This window comes from Copadichromis virginalis, linkage group LG5 (genome assembly GCF_057382275.1).
Source record: "Copadichromis virginalis isolate Kocher_CV1m ecotype Utaka linkage group LG5, C_Virginalis_male_GT1.1, whole genome shotgun sequence".
In the NCBI taxonomy this organism is placed as follows: domain Eukaryota; kingdom Metazoa; phylum Chordata; class Actinopteri; order Cichliformes; family Cichlidae; genus Copadichromis; species Copadichromis virginalis.
This window is the reverse complement of record NC_140622.1, coordinates 42,359,516-42,378,163: the sequence shown is the minus strand read 5'-3', so window position 1 is coordinate 42,378,163 and position 18,648 is coordinate 42,359,516. Positions and strand designations below refer to the sequence as shown.

Sequence of the window (18,648 nt, the reverse complement as noted above, 5' to 3'; positions counted from 1 at the left end):
GTGTTTTTTGAGTCATTTGATTCACTGAGTCAGTTGACCAGAGAGTGCAAAAAATGTACATTTTCACTCAAACTTCATTTGTTTCTCTTTTCATGTAAATCCTACTGCTAAGATGAATGATTCTAAAAGAAAACAACTATTTTATAGAGAAAAAAAAGAGCAAAAACATTTCTAAAATTAAGCAATTTCCTATCAAAATTGCTAAATAAACATTTATTTTGTTTATTTTTATTTTATTAGTATTTTCCTTAAATGCGTTAAATATATATTTTCTCATCTAAATGTCCACTGAAATGTGAGCCAGGGGGCGTTAATGCGCCTTAACATTGGTTGCCAACCAAGAAGAAGAAGAAGCTGTGAGCCAGGAGGGAGGGGGTTAGTGAGTCCTGAGTGATTCGCTTACGCTTACGATTCGGCACAGGAAGGGAGGGGGTGAGTAGCTCAAATGTGCTGTTAGCATGTTAGCAGAGCGATGCTACTGTGAACCGAGGAGCTATTTTCTTGATGTGAGCTTCTACTCAGGGTTTTTTCTTCCAGTTCAGAGCAGAAAATTTTTTGTTAAGATACTGGATGTTGTTTTTCTCCACAATTTTAATTATAAGCTAGATACATTGCTGCTAACAGCAACAGGGATGAGTCAGTGAGTCAGTTGGGCTTGTGAATCATGATTCATGAGTCAGTAAAGTGATTCTCGAGTATTGAACGATTCGTTCATAATTCGCGTATCACTACTCTGAGGGAATCATGGGAGGAAGTGTTTCAAAGTCCACCTGAGTGTGCGTTTCTAACACCCTCGGATCACAGAGAGTGTGTGTGTCTGTCATTGTGTGGACCAGCATGGAACAGCAGAAGAAGATTCTGTGTGTGGGGCTGGTGTGTCTCGACATCATCAACGTGGTGAACAAATACCCTGAAGAAGACACTGACAGCAGGTTAGCATCCAGGCTAACTCTCACAGCAGGTTAAGCTGCAGGCTAAAGCTGACAGCAGGTTAGCCTGCAGGCTAAAGCTGACAGCAGGTTAGCCTGCAGGCTAAAGCTGACAGCAGGTTAGTATGCACGCTAACTCTGACAGGTTAGCATCAAGGCTAATTCTGACAGCAGGTTAGCCTGCAGGCTAAAGCTGATAGCAGGTTAGCCTGCAGGCCAATTCTGACAGCAGGTTAGTATGCAGGCTAAAGCTGAGAGCAGGTTAATATGTTAATATGCAAGCTAACTCTCCAGGTTGGTACAGCTTATGTTGAACCAGCTGTTTAGAGAAGTGGATCTCTAAAAATTGATTTACTGTGACATTGTATACAGTCAGGATTAGGGGTTTACGGGTAAGAGGTTTTGGTGATGTTTAGGTGTCGTGGTTGGCAGTTTTTTTAGGTCAACGTGTGGGCAAAGGTCACACTTTCATTACGTAACAGATTTCAGTGCAACACTATCGACATTTGATACTCCATTTATTTTTTTATTTTAAAAATGAAAAGGCCAGAATATGATGTAAATGCATCTCCTTGGTGCTGCAACAAGCCCTAACCCCACAAACAGGGGTGTCACTAATCTGAAGAAGAGAATTCATCTTTTACCTCTCTCCTAACATGAGGACATTAGCATCACTGGTTCTCCTGTTCTCTTCACTCGTGTGAATGAGGCCAAGCGGCCTGATCTTCTATTATCTAAGTTTTCCTGGCTGAGGCCCTGGCACTAACCTGACTATGACCCAGCTGTCCCCCAACCCTTTGCTTTTAAGTGTGGTCGATAACTGTAGCAAGGATTGCAGGCTGACAGTTTCTCCAGCACATGAACGTTTTTATATGTGTAAAACAGCATACAGCATACTGAGTGGCAGGCTTTTCAGCCCCACTCTCTCCAGCTCAGTGCTCCTCACTTCTCCTGTATAGCACACACCTCACTTCTCTGAGATCCTACTCATAGGGACGACATGATTAGGCCTTGGGGAACAGCTGTGTGCGTGAGGCTCCCCTGACATTGTGAACCCACTGCTCTGCCACAATGACTTTGTTTGTGATGCACTGGTGCTTGTTTCTCATTGGCGATGAGAAACACACTCCTTTGACTTTAACGTTAGCAGCTTCTTTTTGTTTCTGTGTGTAATGTTTGACTCCATGAAGCCTTTCATCACTCCTGCCATCAGACTAAGACCATCAGGTACCGGAACAGCTTCTTCCCCACAGCTGTCAGACTCCTGAACTCTGCCTCCTGACATCTGACCCACGTTAAACTCATGGACTGACCATACACACACACACAACCACCTACATACACACACAATGGACAACTGTACCCTCAAACACACAATAATAACATGGACTGAACCACCACTCACAACCACTAGCACTTTATATAGCCTCTGTAGAAATTATCCACACCCTCACTTACCTTAACTGCACTACTGTGTAGCTCTGTGTAAATAATCATTCTGTACATTCGATAATTTTTAATCCTACAACTGTTTACAACTTGCATAGTTCACATTTCTGTATAGCTGTATATCTCAGATTTCTGTAAAGTTATTTATTTCATATTCTGTATAGTTTTTCATATTTATATCCTGTTCATAGCCTGTACATAGTTTGTACTCACTACAGCCTGTACATACTTATAGTTATAGAATATTCATAACATACTTCATACCATGTACATTATAACATACCATAATAGACCCATTTCTGTAATATACTTACATATCTATATTATTGCTAATATATATTGTAATATATCTATATCATGGCTAAAGCACTTCTGGATGGATGCAAACTGCATTTCGTTGCCCTGTACCTGTGCATGTGCAATGACAACAAAGTTGAATTCTATTCTTATTCTTATTCTATTCTATCAGTATTGAAAATTAATGATTGCCCCTCTGATGGATGATGTCATTACTTTGTACCTACAGATGTCTGTCGCAGCGTTGGCAGCGGGGAGGAAATGCTTCAAACTCATGCACAGTGCTGTCGCTGCTCGGAGCGCCCTGTGCCTTCATGGGCTCCTTGTCAGCTGGTCCTGTGGCCAAGTGAGTCCTTTTCAAATGCTCATCAATAAATCCATTTGTTCAGAAATACAAGAAATACACAGTCATCAATGTTTGAGGGCAGAATCCAGACTGTTAATACCACAGTTTTTTACTGAAACTGTGGTATTTTGGAGATTCTACACACACATACACAGAAATGAACATTATCAACCTACTGAAATAAAAGACTTTCTGCTACTTATCTGGGATATTTATCTGCTCAGTTGTTTAACTGACTGTATTCTGATTAAAAAGTATTGCTTTAATTTTTAGCAGTATAAAGAAAAATGATACTGGCAGCCACCAGTCTTTAATTTGGTGTTTGTGTGATGAAAATTAAAAAATTCGAAGTTGATTCCTTCTTATTGCATTGACAAAATTCATTCAACTTCACCTCATACTTTAACCTCGATATCAAGTCGGTGAGACTGGAAAGCGTTCACGATGTTTAATAACTGCACCAGTGGCATCAGTTTGAAAGTGACTTCCCTTCTTTTTACATTCATGAGGAAACTGGACCTCTTACCTTAACCTGAGATTCAAACTTGTTAGAGAATTTTAGCAAATGCACGCGAGATATGAATTTTAAAATCTTACGATGCCTGATTCTGAAATTATCACGTTAACAGACCTAGGCGTCCATGCTGCCAGCCTGGCAGGGTGACAGCAATACCACATCAGAGCAGGTTAAAGGTGTGGAGATGGTTCTTGATGTTTGAAGCTGTGGTGAAGTACAAAGGGGGAAACTCCTCTGGTGCTCACATTTACAAAGTGCTCTTCAAAGGGTAAAAAAAAGGCAGCTCTTTGTTCCCCAGCAGTTTCACCTGAGCACTAAAAACAGGAGATTTATCATCTTTATTTAACATCCAGTCAGAAAGTGCATTACTAACATACTTGTTACCACCTCTGACTTTAATTTTTCTGTCTGCCATGTGGAGGATCTGTGTTTCAGGAAGCCAAGTCAGTGTAAACAGTTACCTGTCTGTAGTTTTATTTTGGAAGATTTTCAGAAGTACTGCATCGATGTGTCTCTGCTGTCTGAGCACCCTCAGTGCTTCCTTCCAGCCTCCATGGTCATCAGCAACACCAGCACAGGAAGTCGCACTATCCTGCACATGAACAGGTGTGTTTGTGTCACTAACGGCATCTGTTTCAGGGTCATCATAGAGGAGCTCCGCCCCTCCCCTTCTGCCAGTCAGAGTTCGGGTTTCTGCCAGAGTTTTATTTTCGAGGGGACATGATCTTTCCTGTCTGTCTTTCTGTCAGTTTCATCATGGCTGACTTCTCGCAGCGGGACATCGATGTGTCAGCAGTGGTTTTGCAGGTCGAAGGTCAAACTCCATGTGCTTGTTGTGTGGTTTGTCCATCCACTGGAACTCGAACCGTCGTTCTCTCCGATACGTAAGGCATCAGGTCGTCGAAGAGCTGCGATTTTCACAGCTCACGTTAGATATTAATTAATAATGATTATTACAATGATCGAGGTTTTCTTCCAGCCTGTTTGATCAGTGTGTTATTTCTGACATTATGCCCGGCTAATCAGCACCGCAGTGAAATAATCAGTCTTCCCTTTGTCAAAAATACATTTTTAAATAAAATTCTGCAGAATCTTTCCCGTTTCTTTTGATTCTCTTTCTGGTCACCTGAACAAACCCATCAGTGGTTCAGGTGAAGCTTTACTGATTGGATTGCACCACGCCCTCTCAGACTCTAAGCTCCATCCATTGGCTGCTGAAGGTGGATGAAACAAATACACTGATGAGTTTAGAGAATCTGTCATCAGGAAGCATGAAAACCTAAATGTCAGCCTAAATCTGGTCTAATGACAACTGGGCACATGAGCCACTGCAGAGCAATGGCTCCACCAATCAGATGAGGTGAATAACAGATGACTTTTTATCAGGTCAGAGGCGAAGTTGGAAAAAGTGGACCAAACTCTTTAAAGGAGTTTCCTAGAGCAGTTTGTGTGAAGGTCGCGTAGAGGAAACTGATGATGTTGGTATTCTTTTCGTTTTGACCTCAACAACCACTGTAGCTCATTCATTTCCAGTTTCTGTTAAAAAACGTCCTGGTTGAGATATCCACATCGAATGTTAGGTGAGCAAAAGAAAAGCGTGAAGCAGTCAGTAAAACCTTCAGGCAGGTAAACTGTTTATAAAGCAGCTTCCTTTTTCTCGCTGAGCCTTGTCACAAACTTTTCTGTTAGCTCTGCAGTGGTTTCTAGGGATAATTCATCATAAATTATTTAATTTCTCCCAAAGTATAAACAAGTTTATTAATCAAAAGTCAATCTGTATGGGTTTTCTTCCACTATAAATAGAATAAGCAAAGATAAGCAAAACTGTGCAGGTGTTGTTGATCACACTTGAAGCCTAATATGGCGTCTTGTTGCAATAAACACGAAAGTATGCTTTTCTACAGTGGGCACCAGAGATGGGCAGTAGCGCGTTACTGTAATTCGATTACTTTTTTCAAGTAACGAGTAAAGTAAGGGATTACTATTGCAAAAAAGGTAATTAGATTACCGTTACTTTCCCGTAAGCACCCCACGTTACTGTGTTACTAAAACCGTGATTTTTTTGCGAGGGTGTCTCATGACAATGATGTAAGCGAGTGCAACGTTCGTGGCAACAGCTGTGTGCAGATCAAGAATGGATAATATATCGAGTCTGGGAGCGAGTATGACCGCGCAGCATTTAAAGCGTGGAAGTACTGACCTTACTTTGAGTTTAATTCTGTAAAAAGTGACAAAAACATTAGCTTCTGCTGTTCACTGCGTGGGAAGAAAACTTCTTTTTACAGCGAAAAAAAACCCTAAACATCCGAGCAAGCACTGAGTACGCTACCAGTGAATGGGAAGGAAATTCACAGACAAACTCGTGGATTCTTTCACTGACCGCTGAGACACACCTGCACCAGGGCAAACATCCGCCTACCCCACTTTTTACTTGCACCTATTTGAAAGACTGAGTGTAAACACAAAAAAAAAAAATTATTTTATGTGCTGGAATGTGCAGAAAATAGGTTTAAATGTTAAACAAATTTCTTCCAGTCAGAGAATGTTGCAGATAATTAAATCTTTGCTTGATGCATAAAGTTAAAAGATTAAAACTAATAAAACAAATTTTAAAAAGAGCCTTTTCCGTTTGATTACATTTTATATGATGGATTAGGCAGAAAGTAGAATTGGGCTGAAAGATCTATCGCCTTATTACCTATTCAGGTTGTAAATCGTGTTTTTAAAAAGTAACTAAGTAATTAATTACTTTTGAAAATAAGTAATCAGTAAAGTAACAGGATTACTTTTTGGGGGAAGTAATCAGTAATTAGTTACTGATTACTTTTTTCAAGTAACTCGACCAACACTGGTGGGCACTGAGGGACAAAGGCCTGAATATAAGAGATATTCATGGTTTAATGGTGAAATTTTTTTACATTGTTGTAGGAAAATACGAAATGAGTGGAGTGATTTATTGAAAACTGTGCAAACATAGCCACGATTCCACTGTGAGTTTTCCTATCCAGGTATCCATTTTATTGCACTGCCAGTGTGTTTGGGCAGATATTACTGCATGCTGGATCAAGATTCAAGATTCTTTATTTGTCACATGCATAATTATACAAGTACAACACACAGTGAAATGTGTCCTGAAAACGCTCCTGGGCTGTGCAAAAAGAAAACATTATACACAGTAAGTAAATATGTGCAAGGAAGACCTTACATGCAGTAAATGGGGCGACCATGGCTCAGGGGGTTTGGAAGCGTCTCTGTAACCGGAAGGTCGCCGGTTCGATCCCCGGGCTCTCTGTCCTGGTCGTTGTGTCCTTGGGCAAGACTCTTTACCCTACTTGCCTACTGGTGATGGCCAGAGGGGCCGATGGTGCGATATGGCAGCCTGGCTTCTGTCAGTCTGCCCCAGGGCAGCTGTGGCTACAACTGTAGCTGCCTCCACCAGTGTGTGAATGTGAGAGTGAATGAATAGTGGCATTGTAAAGCGCTTTGGGTGCCTTGAAAAGCGCTATATAAATCCAATCCATTATTATTATTATTGAGTGAATTATATAATTAAGTAAATTTAAATTAAATAAAACAATCTGGAAATTTAAGTTGAAAAATTGAGAATGTACATTGTGCGAGAGGGATGCTGAAGTGTCTTGTGCCGTAGTGTGGCAAGAAAGATCAGGCATGATATGAGGATATGGTAAGAAAAAGTCCTGTCTCAGTCACTTATGGATGCTGTGAGTGGGGGGGCATGTCCTGATTTAACACCAGGATGGCCTGGGGAAAGAAGCTCCTCTTGAGTCTCTCTGTTTTTGCCTGGATGGTGTGGAACCTTCTGCCTGATTGCAGAAGTTGGAACTGTTCCTGGGATGGGACGAGTCCTTCAGTATCTGAGCTGCTCTGGACCAGCATCTCCTCATGTAAATGTCCTGTAAGGAGGGGACAGCAGCCCTGCAGCAGTGTTTTGCCGTACGGCTCACTCTCTGAAGAGCTTTTTGGCCTTGACAAAGCGGTTCCCATACCAGGATGTGATGTTCTCTGTGAGGATGCTCTCCACAGCGCCTGTGTACAATACAGTACAATTTTATTTATATAGCACATTTTAAAAAAAACCACAGGTATGCCAAAGTGCTTCACAGAGTTAGAGCAATAATAAATACAAATACAAAATACAAATAAAATATACTAACAGGCGGGTGACATAACTAAGCAATAATACACCGGGCATAGTAGGCACAACCCGAAAGGCTGAAGGTTAAAACATTATAAATATTAATAAAGCGAAAAAGATAACTTACAGTACACCAAAAATGCGGGCTCTAGGAGGCGGGGAAAGCAAGGCTCTCCCCGCTCTGAACTCCTTCAGTTGTCGTAGGTGGTACAGGCGCTGCCTAGCCTTTTTGGACTGGACCTGAATGTGTGCAGACCATGTCAGGTCTGAGGAGATGTGGACACCAAGATACTTGAAGGACTGCACCCTCTCCACTGGAGCTCCTGATGATAATGGGCTTGTGGTCTCTGTGCTGACTCCTGAAGTCCAACACCAGCTCCTTGGTTGAGCTAGAGGTGGTTGTCCTGGCACCACGATGCCAGATTCTTCACTTCATCCATGTAGGCCGCCTCATCGTTGTTGGAGACGGCGCCCAACACCACTGTGTCGTCAGCAAACTTCGCAATGGTGTTGGAGCCATGGGTGGCCACACAGTCTGAAGTGGGAGTAGAGCAGTGGCGAGAGGACACGCCCCTGTGACGCTCCGGTGTTGATGGTGATGTTGTCAGAGACACACCTACCCACCCTCACCACCTGAGTTCTGCCAGTGAGGAAGTCCAACACCCATGCACTCATACGACTGTTGAGTCCCAGATCCCTCAGCTTTTTGAACAGTCTGCAGGGCACTATTGTGTTAAACACTGAACTGTAATCAACAAACAGCATTCTCACATAGTTACCCTGTTTCTTGTCCACGTGGCTGAGTGTGGTGTGCAGGACGTGGGCGATGGTGTCCTCTGTGGATCTGTTGGATCTGTAGGCGAACTGGAGCGGATCTGTGGTGTCTGCGATGGAGGAGGAGATGATGTTCTTCAGCAGCCTCTCGATCACCTTCATAACCACCGAAGTCAGTGCAACTGGCCGGTAGTCATTCAGGAATGAGGGCTTGTTGTTCTTGGGCACAGGGATGATGGTGGATCTCTTGAAGCATGTGGGGACCACAGACTTAGCCAGGAACTCATTGAAGATGGAAGTGAACACACCTACTAGCTGGTCAGCACAGCAGACGGCCGGTGATGCCGTCTGGCCCCGCTGCTTTCCTTGTGTTCACGCTCTTCAGCCCCACTCAGATGCTCCGCAATGCTGATCACTGGTCTCTCTCTTTCTCTCTCTGATGATGTCACCGTCCTCAGTTGTCAGGCAGTAGTTAGCATTAGCCACCTGGCAAACCTCGAAACGAGTGTAGAACTCATTCGGCTCGTTGGTGAATGCAGAATCAGCGTTGATCAGTGCAGTATCTATGGCTTTGTAGTCCGTGATGGTGCGTAGTCCATGCCACATGATTCTTGTGTTGCCCTGGTGAAAGCGAGACTCCACGTGCTCCCGCTACCAGCATTTGGCATCCCTCACCACGTGCCGCACACCATATGAAGCAGCTTTGTAGGCGCTCATATCCCCAGTGGTAAGACCGGTGTTGTAGGTGGCAGTCCTGGTGTTTACTGTTGTGCAGTTCGATCTGCCCACCCATGGTCTCTGGTTCGGGAATGACACAACTCTTGCAGTGGGGGATGATCTCCTCCGCTAATATGCTAGCGAAGCTAACTGCTACTTCCGTTAACTCGTTGATGTTGACTGCACATGCTCTGAACATGTTCCAGTCTACGTCGTTGAGTGCGTCCTGTAGCATAGCTTCTGATTGGGCAGACCAGCGTTTCACCTTCTTCGTGGTTACTTCATCCCTCCATATATTTTGTTTATACTAAGGAATGAGGAAGATGGCGTTGTGGTCAGACTTTCCAAAGGCCGGGTGTGAAACAGCTTTTTAGTCCCGCCTGTATGGAGCCAGCACATTTCCTCCAGCGCTGCTTTGTTCTTCGACTCGGGTGAGCATCCTGTCCTTTGTTGTTTCACGCGCCGCTTAGTATCTCGGTCAGCCAGGACAGATCGGGTTTAAAAGTATCTAAGACTACATGTGCAAACTTGTTACAGATGTTGAGGAGCGATCTGCTGTCGTAAACTATAAAACCATAAGATTTTGGAATGTAAAACAAAGCAATAAATAATTAAGCAGCTAAAAAAGTGCATAGTCTGTGTGGAGCAGTCAGGAAGGCGTCCGGACGTGGCCACGCCATCTTCCATCTGTCTCTGATGGAACTTTTCTAAGTTTATAACTCATCAGTTTATCAAAGATCTGAAACACCACTGACTAACCTGCAGCTGAAACCATGACAGAGCCTCCTTCGTGCCTCAGATGGCTGCAGACTCTGACTGTCTGACCTCCTGACCTCCTCGTACATACTGACCATGATGTGGATCCATCGCTCCATCAGACCTGTTCCTCTGATTTTCAGTCCAGCTCTTATGTAATTTTCATGCCTTGGCCATTCCTCCTGTGTTTCTTCATTGAGAATAATTTCCTGACAGTTGCCCTTCCACTGAGGCCATTTCTAATGAGACTTTAATGACAGTAGATGATCAGCTGAAGTTCCAGATTATCTGTCAGGTCTTTGCTTTTTTCCCCTTACTTAAGGACGTGACTTTCAGATACTGTTCATCTTCTCTGAACAGTTCTTTTTTTGTCCTCCAAGTTTCCTCAGCTTTTTAACACTAGGGATTATTTTCACTCTGGCCTGCAACAGTAAGGGCAACAGGCCTTTTTTTTTTCTTTTTTTTTAAAGAGGCTGAGTTCTCAGTGTATTTTTATTTTGACAACATTTTGAAACTGACCTGCAACAAAACTAATGAATTCATTATTGTGACATGATAGGGTGGGGCAAGGTCTCACAATGGGTTCACCCAAGACCTTGGCTGATGGTGACCCATGCTCATTTTTCATCTTGGCTCATGTGATTGCGTAGATGATCAACAGTGGGTCCATCACCCTCTTAGGGACACTACCAATAGGTCTTAAAAATCACCAATTGCTCTTAGAACTGAAGAGGCATCTCGGATGAGAGGTGAGACGTGTTGAGAAACGTAAAGAAGTCCACACGGTTTTCTTTCCAAGCTCTTTAAATTATTGTAAATGTACAAGAGTGAAAGTTTATCACACCATCCACCTCTGCCTGTAATCCAGCATTCCCCTCAGCAGATATAAACACGTTTACAGCAAATACAAAAATTGTTTCGGTCTATTTTGTCTTCCAGGGGCCAGAGCAGGCAACATTGAGGGAAATTTAAAACTGCTGGCTAAATGTAAACATGAATTCAGTAAAATTGTAATTCACTTCAGCAGTAATGACACCCGTTTACGTAATTCCGAGGTCACCAAAATCAATGTTGAATCGGTGCGTAACTTTGCCAAAACAATGTCAGACTCTGTAGTTTTCTCTGGTCCCCTCCCCAATCAGATCAGGAGTGACATGTTTAGCCGCATGTTCTCCTTAAATTGCTGGTTGTCTGAGTGGTGTCCCAGAAACGATGTGGGCTTCATAGATAATTGGCAAACCTTCTGGAGGAAACCTGGTCTTGTTAGGAGAGACGGCATCCATCCCACTTTGGATGGAGCAGCTCTCATTTCTGGAAATCTGCCCAAATTTATTAAACCCCCCAAAATATGACTATCCAGAGTTGGGACCAGGAAGCAGAGTTGTAGTCTTACACGCCTCTCTGCTAGACCTCAGTGCAGCCATTAGAGCTGACCGAAGGCGCTTGGTTAGCAAAAGAAGGTTAACCCTCCCGGTCATACTCCTTGCCAATGTTCAGTCTTTGGAAAATAAAATAGACAAACTCCATGCTCGAATTTCCACGCAAACGTCAGGAGTGCTCCATACTGTGTTTTTGCAAAATACTGGCTGGGGGAGAGAACACCCGATAACACCAGATGGCTACGGGGTCTTCAGAGCGGGCGAAGTGCTCCGGGCAGTGGCAAGATACGCGGCGGAGGAATGGCCGCCCTCATCAAACAATCGTGGTGTACTGACTGTAAGATCATTTCAAAATCCTGCTCTGAAAATGTGGAATTTCTGACTTTGATAAAGGCCTTGCTATTTGCCCAGAGAACTGCAGTGCATCATTGTGTGCAGTGTACATGCCTAAACTACATCAGTTTGTAACCTTCCCCACCACAGGAAATAAAATACTGGATCACTGTTACAGCAAGATCAGAAATGCCTTCTCAGCTGAACCAAAACCTAATTTCAGAAAGTTTAATCACCTGGCAATCTGGCTAAAACCCATATATAACAAAAAGCTCAAGACAAAACCAGTCACAGTCAGGCCTATTAATACCTGGACTGACAGTGCAAAAGCCAGTCTGCTGGGCAGAGCTGCTTAGAGACTACAGACTGGAGCATCTTCAAAGGAACAGCTAACAATATCCACGAATACACAGAGACTGTAAGCGACTACATAAACTGGTGTACGTGTATTTGTACCCCTCCCAGGACTGTGCGCAGGTTCCAAGGCCAAAAACCCTGGCTTAATGGAGACATTAAACTGGAAATAAGGGAGAGGAGGGAGGCCTTCAAGGCAGGAGATCAGATGGAGTATAAGAGAGCCCACTACGAACTGCAGAAGTCCATCAGAGTAGCAAAGTGAGCCCACTCAAAAAGAAAAAGAAACAAAGAAAAAAAACATCTTGTCTTTATCTTATAAAAAGTGTAACTTGACCTGGAGAGCTCTGCACAAGAATTCCAATGTGCATGGACTGTTGGTCCTGTGCACAAATGGCAAATAAAAATCTTGAATCTTGAATCCTACAGTATTTAAAAGTAGAATGGGAGGCAGAGCCTTCAGTTTTCAGGCCCCTCTTCTGTGGAACCAGCTTCCAGTTTGGATTCAGGAGACAGACACTATCTCTACTTTCAAGATTAGGCTTCAAACTTTCCTTTTTGCTAAAGCATATAGTTAGGGCTGGACCAGGTGACCCTGAATCCTCCCTTAGTTATGCTGCAATAGACATAGGCTGCTGTTATTAATCTCCGTCTGTCCTCCACAGCATGTCTTTATCCTGTCTTCCTTCTCTCACCCCAACCGGTCACAGCAGATGGCCCCGCCCCTCCCTGAGCCTTGTTCTGCCAGAGGTTTCTTCCTGTTAAAAGGGAGTTTTTCCTTCCCACTGTCGCCAAAGTGCTTGCTCATAGGGGGTCATATGATTGCTGGATTTTTCTCTGTATGTATTATTGTAGGGTGTACCTTACAATATAAAGCGCCTTCAGGCGACTGTTGTCGTGATTTGACGCTATGTGAATAAAACTGAATTGAAAGTCTCTATAGGAGGATGTTTCTATAATTCACCTGTTTCAACTGTATTAAGACTAAAAGTTTGCATTATAAAGGTGGGGCCTCTCTGACTGACTGGTGGATGGCAACACAGTCAGCTTTACAGGGAGTGCAGAATTATTAGGCAAGTTGTATTTTTGAGGAATAATTGTATTATTGAACAACAACCATGTTCTCAATGAACCCAAAAAACTCATTAATATCAAAGCTGAATGTTTTTGGAAGTAGTTTTTAGTTTGTAGTGTTTAGTATGTTGCTTTGTTGTTGTTGTTTTTTGTCTTTTTTGCTTGTTTTCTATTCTTGTCTCAACAGGTGATCCAGGAGATTTTTATTTTTTTTCTCCCCCCCTTTCTCACTGTCCCTCTCCCCTTCTGTTTTTCCTTTCCTTCCTCTTTCTTTCTCCCTCTCCTATCCCTCACTCATGTCTGTCCCGTCTGTAACATCTGAAAATAAAATATAATAAATAATAAAAACAAAGATTGACCAAATGGACCAATACGGCAATGCCACGATGATCCATTTGGCAAAGTAAATCCATTGGGTATCCTTGTTGGTCTTCAGACAACAATTCTGATGGCTAAAGAACCAAATGGGACAGGCAGAAAAAAAAAAAAAAAAAAAAAGGAAGTAGTTTTTAGTTTGTTTTTAGTTTTAGCTATTTTAGGGGGATATCTGTCTGTGCAGGTGACTATTACTGTGCATAATTATTAGGCAACTTAACAAAAAACAAATATATACCCATTTCAATTATTTATTTTTACCAGTGAAACCAATATAACATCTCCACATTCACAAATATACATTTCTGATATTCAAAAACAAAACAAAAACAAATCAGCGACCAATATAGCCACCTTTCTTTGCAAGGACACTCAAAAGCCTGCCATCCATGGATTCTGTCAGTGTTTTGATCTGTTCACCATCAACATTGCGTGCAGCAGCAACCACAGCCTCCCAGACACTGTTCAGAGAGGTGTACTGTTTTCCCTCCTTGTAAATCTCACATTTGATGATGGACCACAGGTTCTCAATGGGGTTCAGATCAGGTGAACAAGGAGGCCATGTCATCAGTTTGTCTTCTTTTATACCCTTTCTTGCAGCCACGCTGTGGAGTACTTGGACGCGTGTGATGGAGCATTGTCCTGCATGAAAATCATGTTTTTCTTGAAGGATGCAGACTTCTTCCTGTACCGCTGCTTGAAGAAGGTGTCTTCCAGAAACTGGCAGTAGGACTGGGAGTTGAGCTTGACTCCATCCTCAACCCGAAAAGGCCCCACAAGCTCATCTTTGATGATACCAGCCCAAACCAGTACTCCACCTCCACCTTGCTGGCGTCTGAGTGGGACTGGAGCTCTCTGCCCTTTACCAATCCAGCCACGGGCCCATCCATCTGGCCCATCAAGACTCACTCTCATTTCATCAGTCCATAAAACCTTAGAAAAACCAGTCTTGAGATATTTCTTGGCCCAGTCTTGACGTTTCAGCTTGTGTGTCTTGTTCAGTGGTGGTCGTCTTTCAGCCTTTCTTACCTTGGCCATGTCTCTGAGTATTGCACACCTTGTGCTTTTGGGCACTCCAGTGATGTTGCAGCTCTGAAATATGGCCAAACTGGTGGCAAGTGGCATCTTGGCAGCTGCACGCTTGACTTTTCTCAGTTCATGGGCAGTTATTTGGTGCCTTGGTTTTTCCACACACTTCTTGCGACCCTGTTGACTATTTTGAATGAAACGCTTGATTGTTCGATGATCAGCTTTGCAATTTTGAGACTGCTGCATCCCTCTGCAAGATATCTCACTATTTTTGACTTTTCTGAGCCTGTCAAGTCCTTCTTTTGACCCATTTTGCCAAAGGAAAGGACGTTGCCTAATAATTATGCACACCTGATATAGGGTGTTGATGTCATTAGACCACACCCCTTCTCATTACAGAGATGCACATCACCTAATATGCTTAATTGGTAGTAGGCTTTCGAGCCTATACAGCTTGGAGTAAGACAACATGCATGAAGAGGATGATGTGGACAAAATACTCATTTGCCTAATAATTCTGCACTCCCTGTATAGTAGCTTGCTGTCTGATAGGCTGCACCTGCTCTGTGGTTGTTCCATGAATTTTATACAGCAGAGCAGTTTACCAGTCCTGCTGGTTTGGTGTCATAATGATGTGATAGGAAGGTTAACATGAATCTGCTAAATGCAGGGAGAATCCAGAAAAAATGGTTTGACCTGAGTTTTGAAGAGATGGAAGTGGTTGTTTTAAAGGACCATAAGCTCTGAACTCAATTCCTGTCTGTCAGGAACCTTCCAGATGTCACAGCAGAGGATTTTTCAAAAGTTCACCTTCATCAGTTCAAGTGGATCCACTGGGAGGTGAGTAAAGTCCAGTAAACGAGCCAACCCAACCTAGTATTAAACTGACATTGGTAATCAGAATTTTAAATTAAGATCATAAACACAACCTGTTAATGATGAGTAACCAATCAGAAAACACCTGTCACCATCTTAACACCTTTCCAGCCTGCACTCCTCAGAGGTTTGTGCTCATTTAGAAACAATATTTTCACCAGAAGACTTAAAAAACAACAACATTAATTTGAAATTGATCAATGATGATTAATTCATTAAACAAAAGCGCACTCTAACCCACTGGAAACTGTTTTGTCTCATAAATCTTGTTTGTTTGCTGTCACACTTTAACTCCTGTAGGGCCGAAACGCAGAGGAGCAGGTGAAGATGATCCAGCAGGTAGAGCGATATAACAGCATGTTGCCACAGCAACAGAAGATCACCATTTCCGTGGAGATAGAGAAGACCAGAGAGCCGCTGTACCAGCTGTTTCCTCATGGCGATGTGGTGAGAGCTTCTGTGCCAGAACCAGGAGAACATAAACTGCCCACTCTATCAGACAAAATGTTATTGCATGTTTTCTGTCACGTGTTGCAAATTCATCGCGGTTTCATGTCTTTAGGTGTTTGTCAGTAAGGACGTTGCTCGTGATTTTGGGTTTGAGTCAGCTGAAGCTGCCCTGAAAGGACTTTACAGTCAAGTCAAACAGGGGTGAGCGGTCACAGGTCAGCAGTGTAACATTAGTAACAACCATAGAAATAAAAATATGACGCCATCCTTCCTCAGGGCCATCCTGATCTGTGCCTGGGCAGAAAAAGGAGCTGATGCTTTGGGTCCTGATGGTGTGATCATTCATTCTGATGCATTTCCTCCTGAAAGTCTCGTTGATACGCTTGGAGCTGGGGACACCTTCAACGCTGCTGTCATCTACACACTGTCCAAGGGTGAGACTTTTAAACATCTATGTAGCAGGAAGCCAGCAAAACCTCAGTATTCTGTAGCAAATAGCTTTATTAATAAAGTGCTGATCCTGATACACGCCAGAACAAAACCTGTTTTAACATATATCCGTTGTTGTAAGTGTACATGGATTGGCTCTTATATAATCCTTTTCTACGCTACTTGAGCACTCAAAACTTTATACAACATGCCTCATCCACCCATGGACAGACAGTTTTCTATCCACAAGCTATGCGACTTGGGGTCCTATTTTGGCATGCAGACTGGAGCAGCCAGGAACCCAATCACGACCGTTCTGATTAGTCGGTGACCTGCTCCCATGACCCCACGGAGGAAAAGATGAGATGGAAACATTTCAACACAGGACCATCACAATAAGACTGTTAATTAAATTAAAACTGTTAATTAAACTTCCCTTTAATTAACTTTGATTTATACAGCACCAAATCACAACAACAGTCTCAAGGTGTTTTATATTGTAAGGTAGACCCTACAATAATACATACAGAGAAAAACCCCCTATGACCCCCTATGAGCAAGCACTTTGGCAACAGTGGGAAGGAAAAACTCCCTTTTAACAGGAAGAAACCTCCGGCAGAACAAGGCTCAGTGAGGGGCGGGGCCATCTGCTGTGATTGGTTGGGGTGAGAGAAGGAAGACAGGATAAAGACATGCTGTGGAAGAGAGACAGAGATTAATAACAGATATGATTCAATGCAGAGAGGTCTGTTAACACATAGTAATGCCCTTTAATTCCCCTTTACTTTTAAATAAAATAAATCAGTAACACCTGAGGACTGATTAATTTAAAAGATCAATGTTTTCTGTCTATAGGTGGAAGTTTGCAAGATGCCCTAACCTTTGGCTGCAGGGTTGCTGGCAGGAAGTGTGGTTTCCATGGTTATGACAGCATCAGCAAAGTCTTCAATGACATGCAACCACAAAGTTTGTTTTAGGGAAACCCAGTCCACAAAAGCACATGACCACATGAAAAACAATGTGTAAACATAAACATGTGTGTTAACGTGAAAGTGTTTGAAGGCACAACTGAAATTTTATCTAATTTTCAGTTTAAGGAAAATCATCTGTGGTATAAGGGATCTGCATAATTACAATTAGTAACTGACATTTAACATCCATTAGTTCATTCATTCACAGATCAATAACTGGATTATTGTTCAATAAATGATTAACTGAAGTGAGAGAAGCAAACGTTTCTTTGGAGTGTTTTTACTTGGTGGAATTAAATCTCACTGATCAGTGATCGGGTTGATTGTTTTTGTCCTGATAGTTTGTTTTTCATTAAAACAATTACCACTCGATGCTCAGACACAGCTTCCTTTCATTCTCTCTACAAATAACCGTGTCAGGGTACTCACTCGCAAGGTCTGGTTTCCTGCGCAGAAAGGAACAAAAAGCCAAAGACGACAAACATGTTTTTATTGAAGACCCAATTCTACAACGATTTCCAGTTTAACAACCAGGCGTCAAACAACTGTTGTACTCCAGCTTCTCACAGGTGAGTTAAACATCCCAGGTGCAACTGGCAGTGGCAAGCAGGAAGGGCCACCTCTAAAACACAAGGCATAATTGGCACACATACACATGAGTGAGAGCGATGGAGAAAGGAAATTGAGTCATCAGAACCACAACAATAGCAGAAAACTTGCTGAGCACCAGTTCAGCTCACTGGGATGAGCAGGTGACCATATGCCTCTCAGTTTTAAGAAAGGCTAGTGACCCCTGTTATAGAGTCTGACAGCTGCAGGGATTATATACAAATATTCAACTGGGGGTTAGGGTTTAACCAGGTCTAAAAAATTTTTTAAAAAGAAGGCTTTATAAGATAGACCTTCTGAGTATCACTACAAAGATTACCAACAGTGGTCCTCATACCACAGTTTGATATCAGCAAACACTGAGAGCATACATTGATATGACACCACAGCCATGCTATCATTCAAACACTGATAACAGCATAAATCGAATTAAATCGGGACTTGATGAGACCTTTCGAGTATCACTAGAAATATTATAAACAGTCGTCTCCATACCACAGTTTGCTATCAGTAAACACTGATAGCATACCACATCCATGTTAGCAGTGTATAAACAGATGGTTTAGCATATATTAGCAAAGGTATCAATAAAGGACTACTGTATTAAACACTTTTACTAACCTCAAGCAGATGGACAGGCGCTCTGCAGGTGGGATTGAGCGCCTGTAGTTGTTGTCTAGGCGGGCGATGCTTGGACCGCTGTGGGACAGCAGCTCCTCAAACTGGGCCAGGGAAAGACAGTGGTATCGCTGAAAGTGGCCGTCATCCAGGCGCAGCTCCTGGAGCAAGTGGTGAAACTCACCAAACTGCTCACGCTTCTGGAGGACT

At 42.8% G+C, this 18,648-nt stretch overlaps 1 protein-coding gene across 4 annotated transcripts; it reads left to right on the top strand.

Moving 5' to 3' along the window:
• Window positions 1-702: 702 nt before the first annotated feature.
• khk (ketohexokinase) lies at window positions 703-17,583 on the top strand. Of its 4 annotated transcripts, XM_085457905.1 has the most exons (9): window positions 703-932; window positions 2,905-3,021; window positions 4,010-4,144; window positions 4,288-4,422; window positions 15,253-15,325; window positions 15,662-15,808; window positions 15,924-16,012; window positions 16,088-16,245; window positions 17,096-17,583. In XM_085457905.1, exons 1-9 carry the CDS (start codon window positions 838-840, stop codon window positions 17,215-17,217), a joined length of 1,071 nt encoding a protein of 356 aa, XP_085314031.1. In that variant the 5' UTR covers window positions 703-837; the 3' UTR covers window positions 17,218-17,583. The 4 variants fall into 4 exon arrangements, with proteins under 4 accessions (XP_085314031.1, XP_085314032.1, XP_085314034.1 ...); XM_085457906.1 differs by lacking the exons at window positions 4,010-4,144; window positions 4,288-4,422 and adding an exon at window positions 12,119-12,268 and having other exon boundaries at window positions 704-932; XM_085457908.1 differs by lacking the exon at window positions 4,010-4,144 and having other exon boundaries at window positions 705-932.
• Window positions 17,584-18,648: the final 1,065 nt, after the last annotated feature.

Excerpts from the sequence above, each read along its gene's own strand:
- khk (XM_085457905.1), top strand. The coding sequence starts at position 838 with ATGGAACAGCAGAAGAAGATTCTGTGTGTGGGGCTGGTGTGTCTCGAC. Across the intron at positions 16,013-16,087 it reads TACAGTCAAGTCAAACAGGG|GGCCATCCTGATCTGTGCCT; the intron begins GTGAGCGGTCAC and ends ATCCTTCCTCAG. Across the intron at positions 16,246-17,095 it reads CATCTACACACTGTCCAAGG|GTGGAAGTTTGCAAGATGCC; the intron begins GTGAGACTTTTA and ends TTCTGTCTATAG.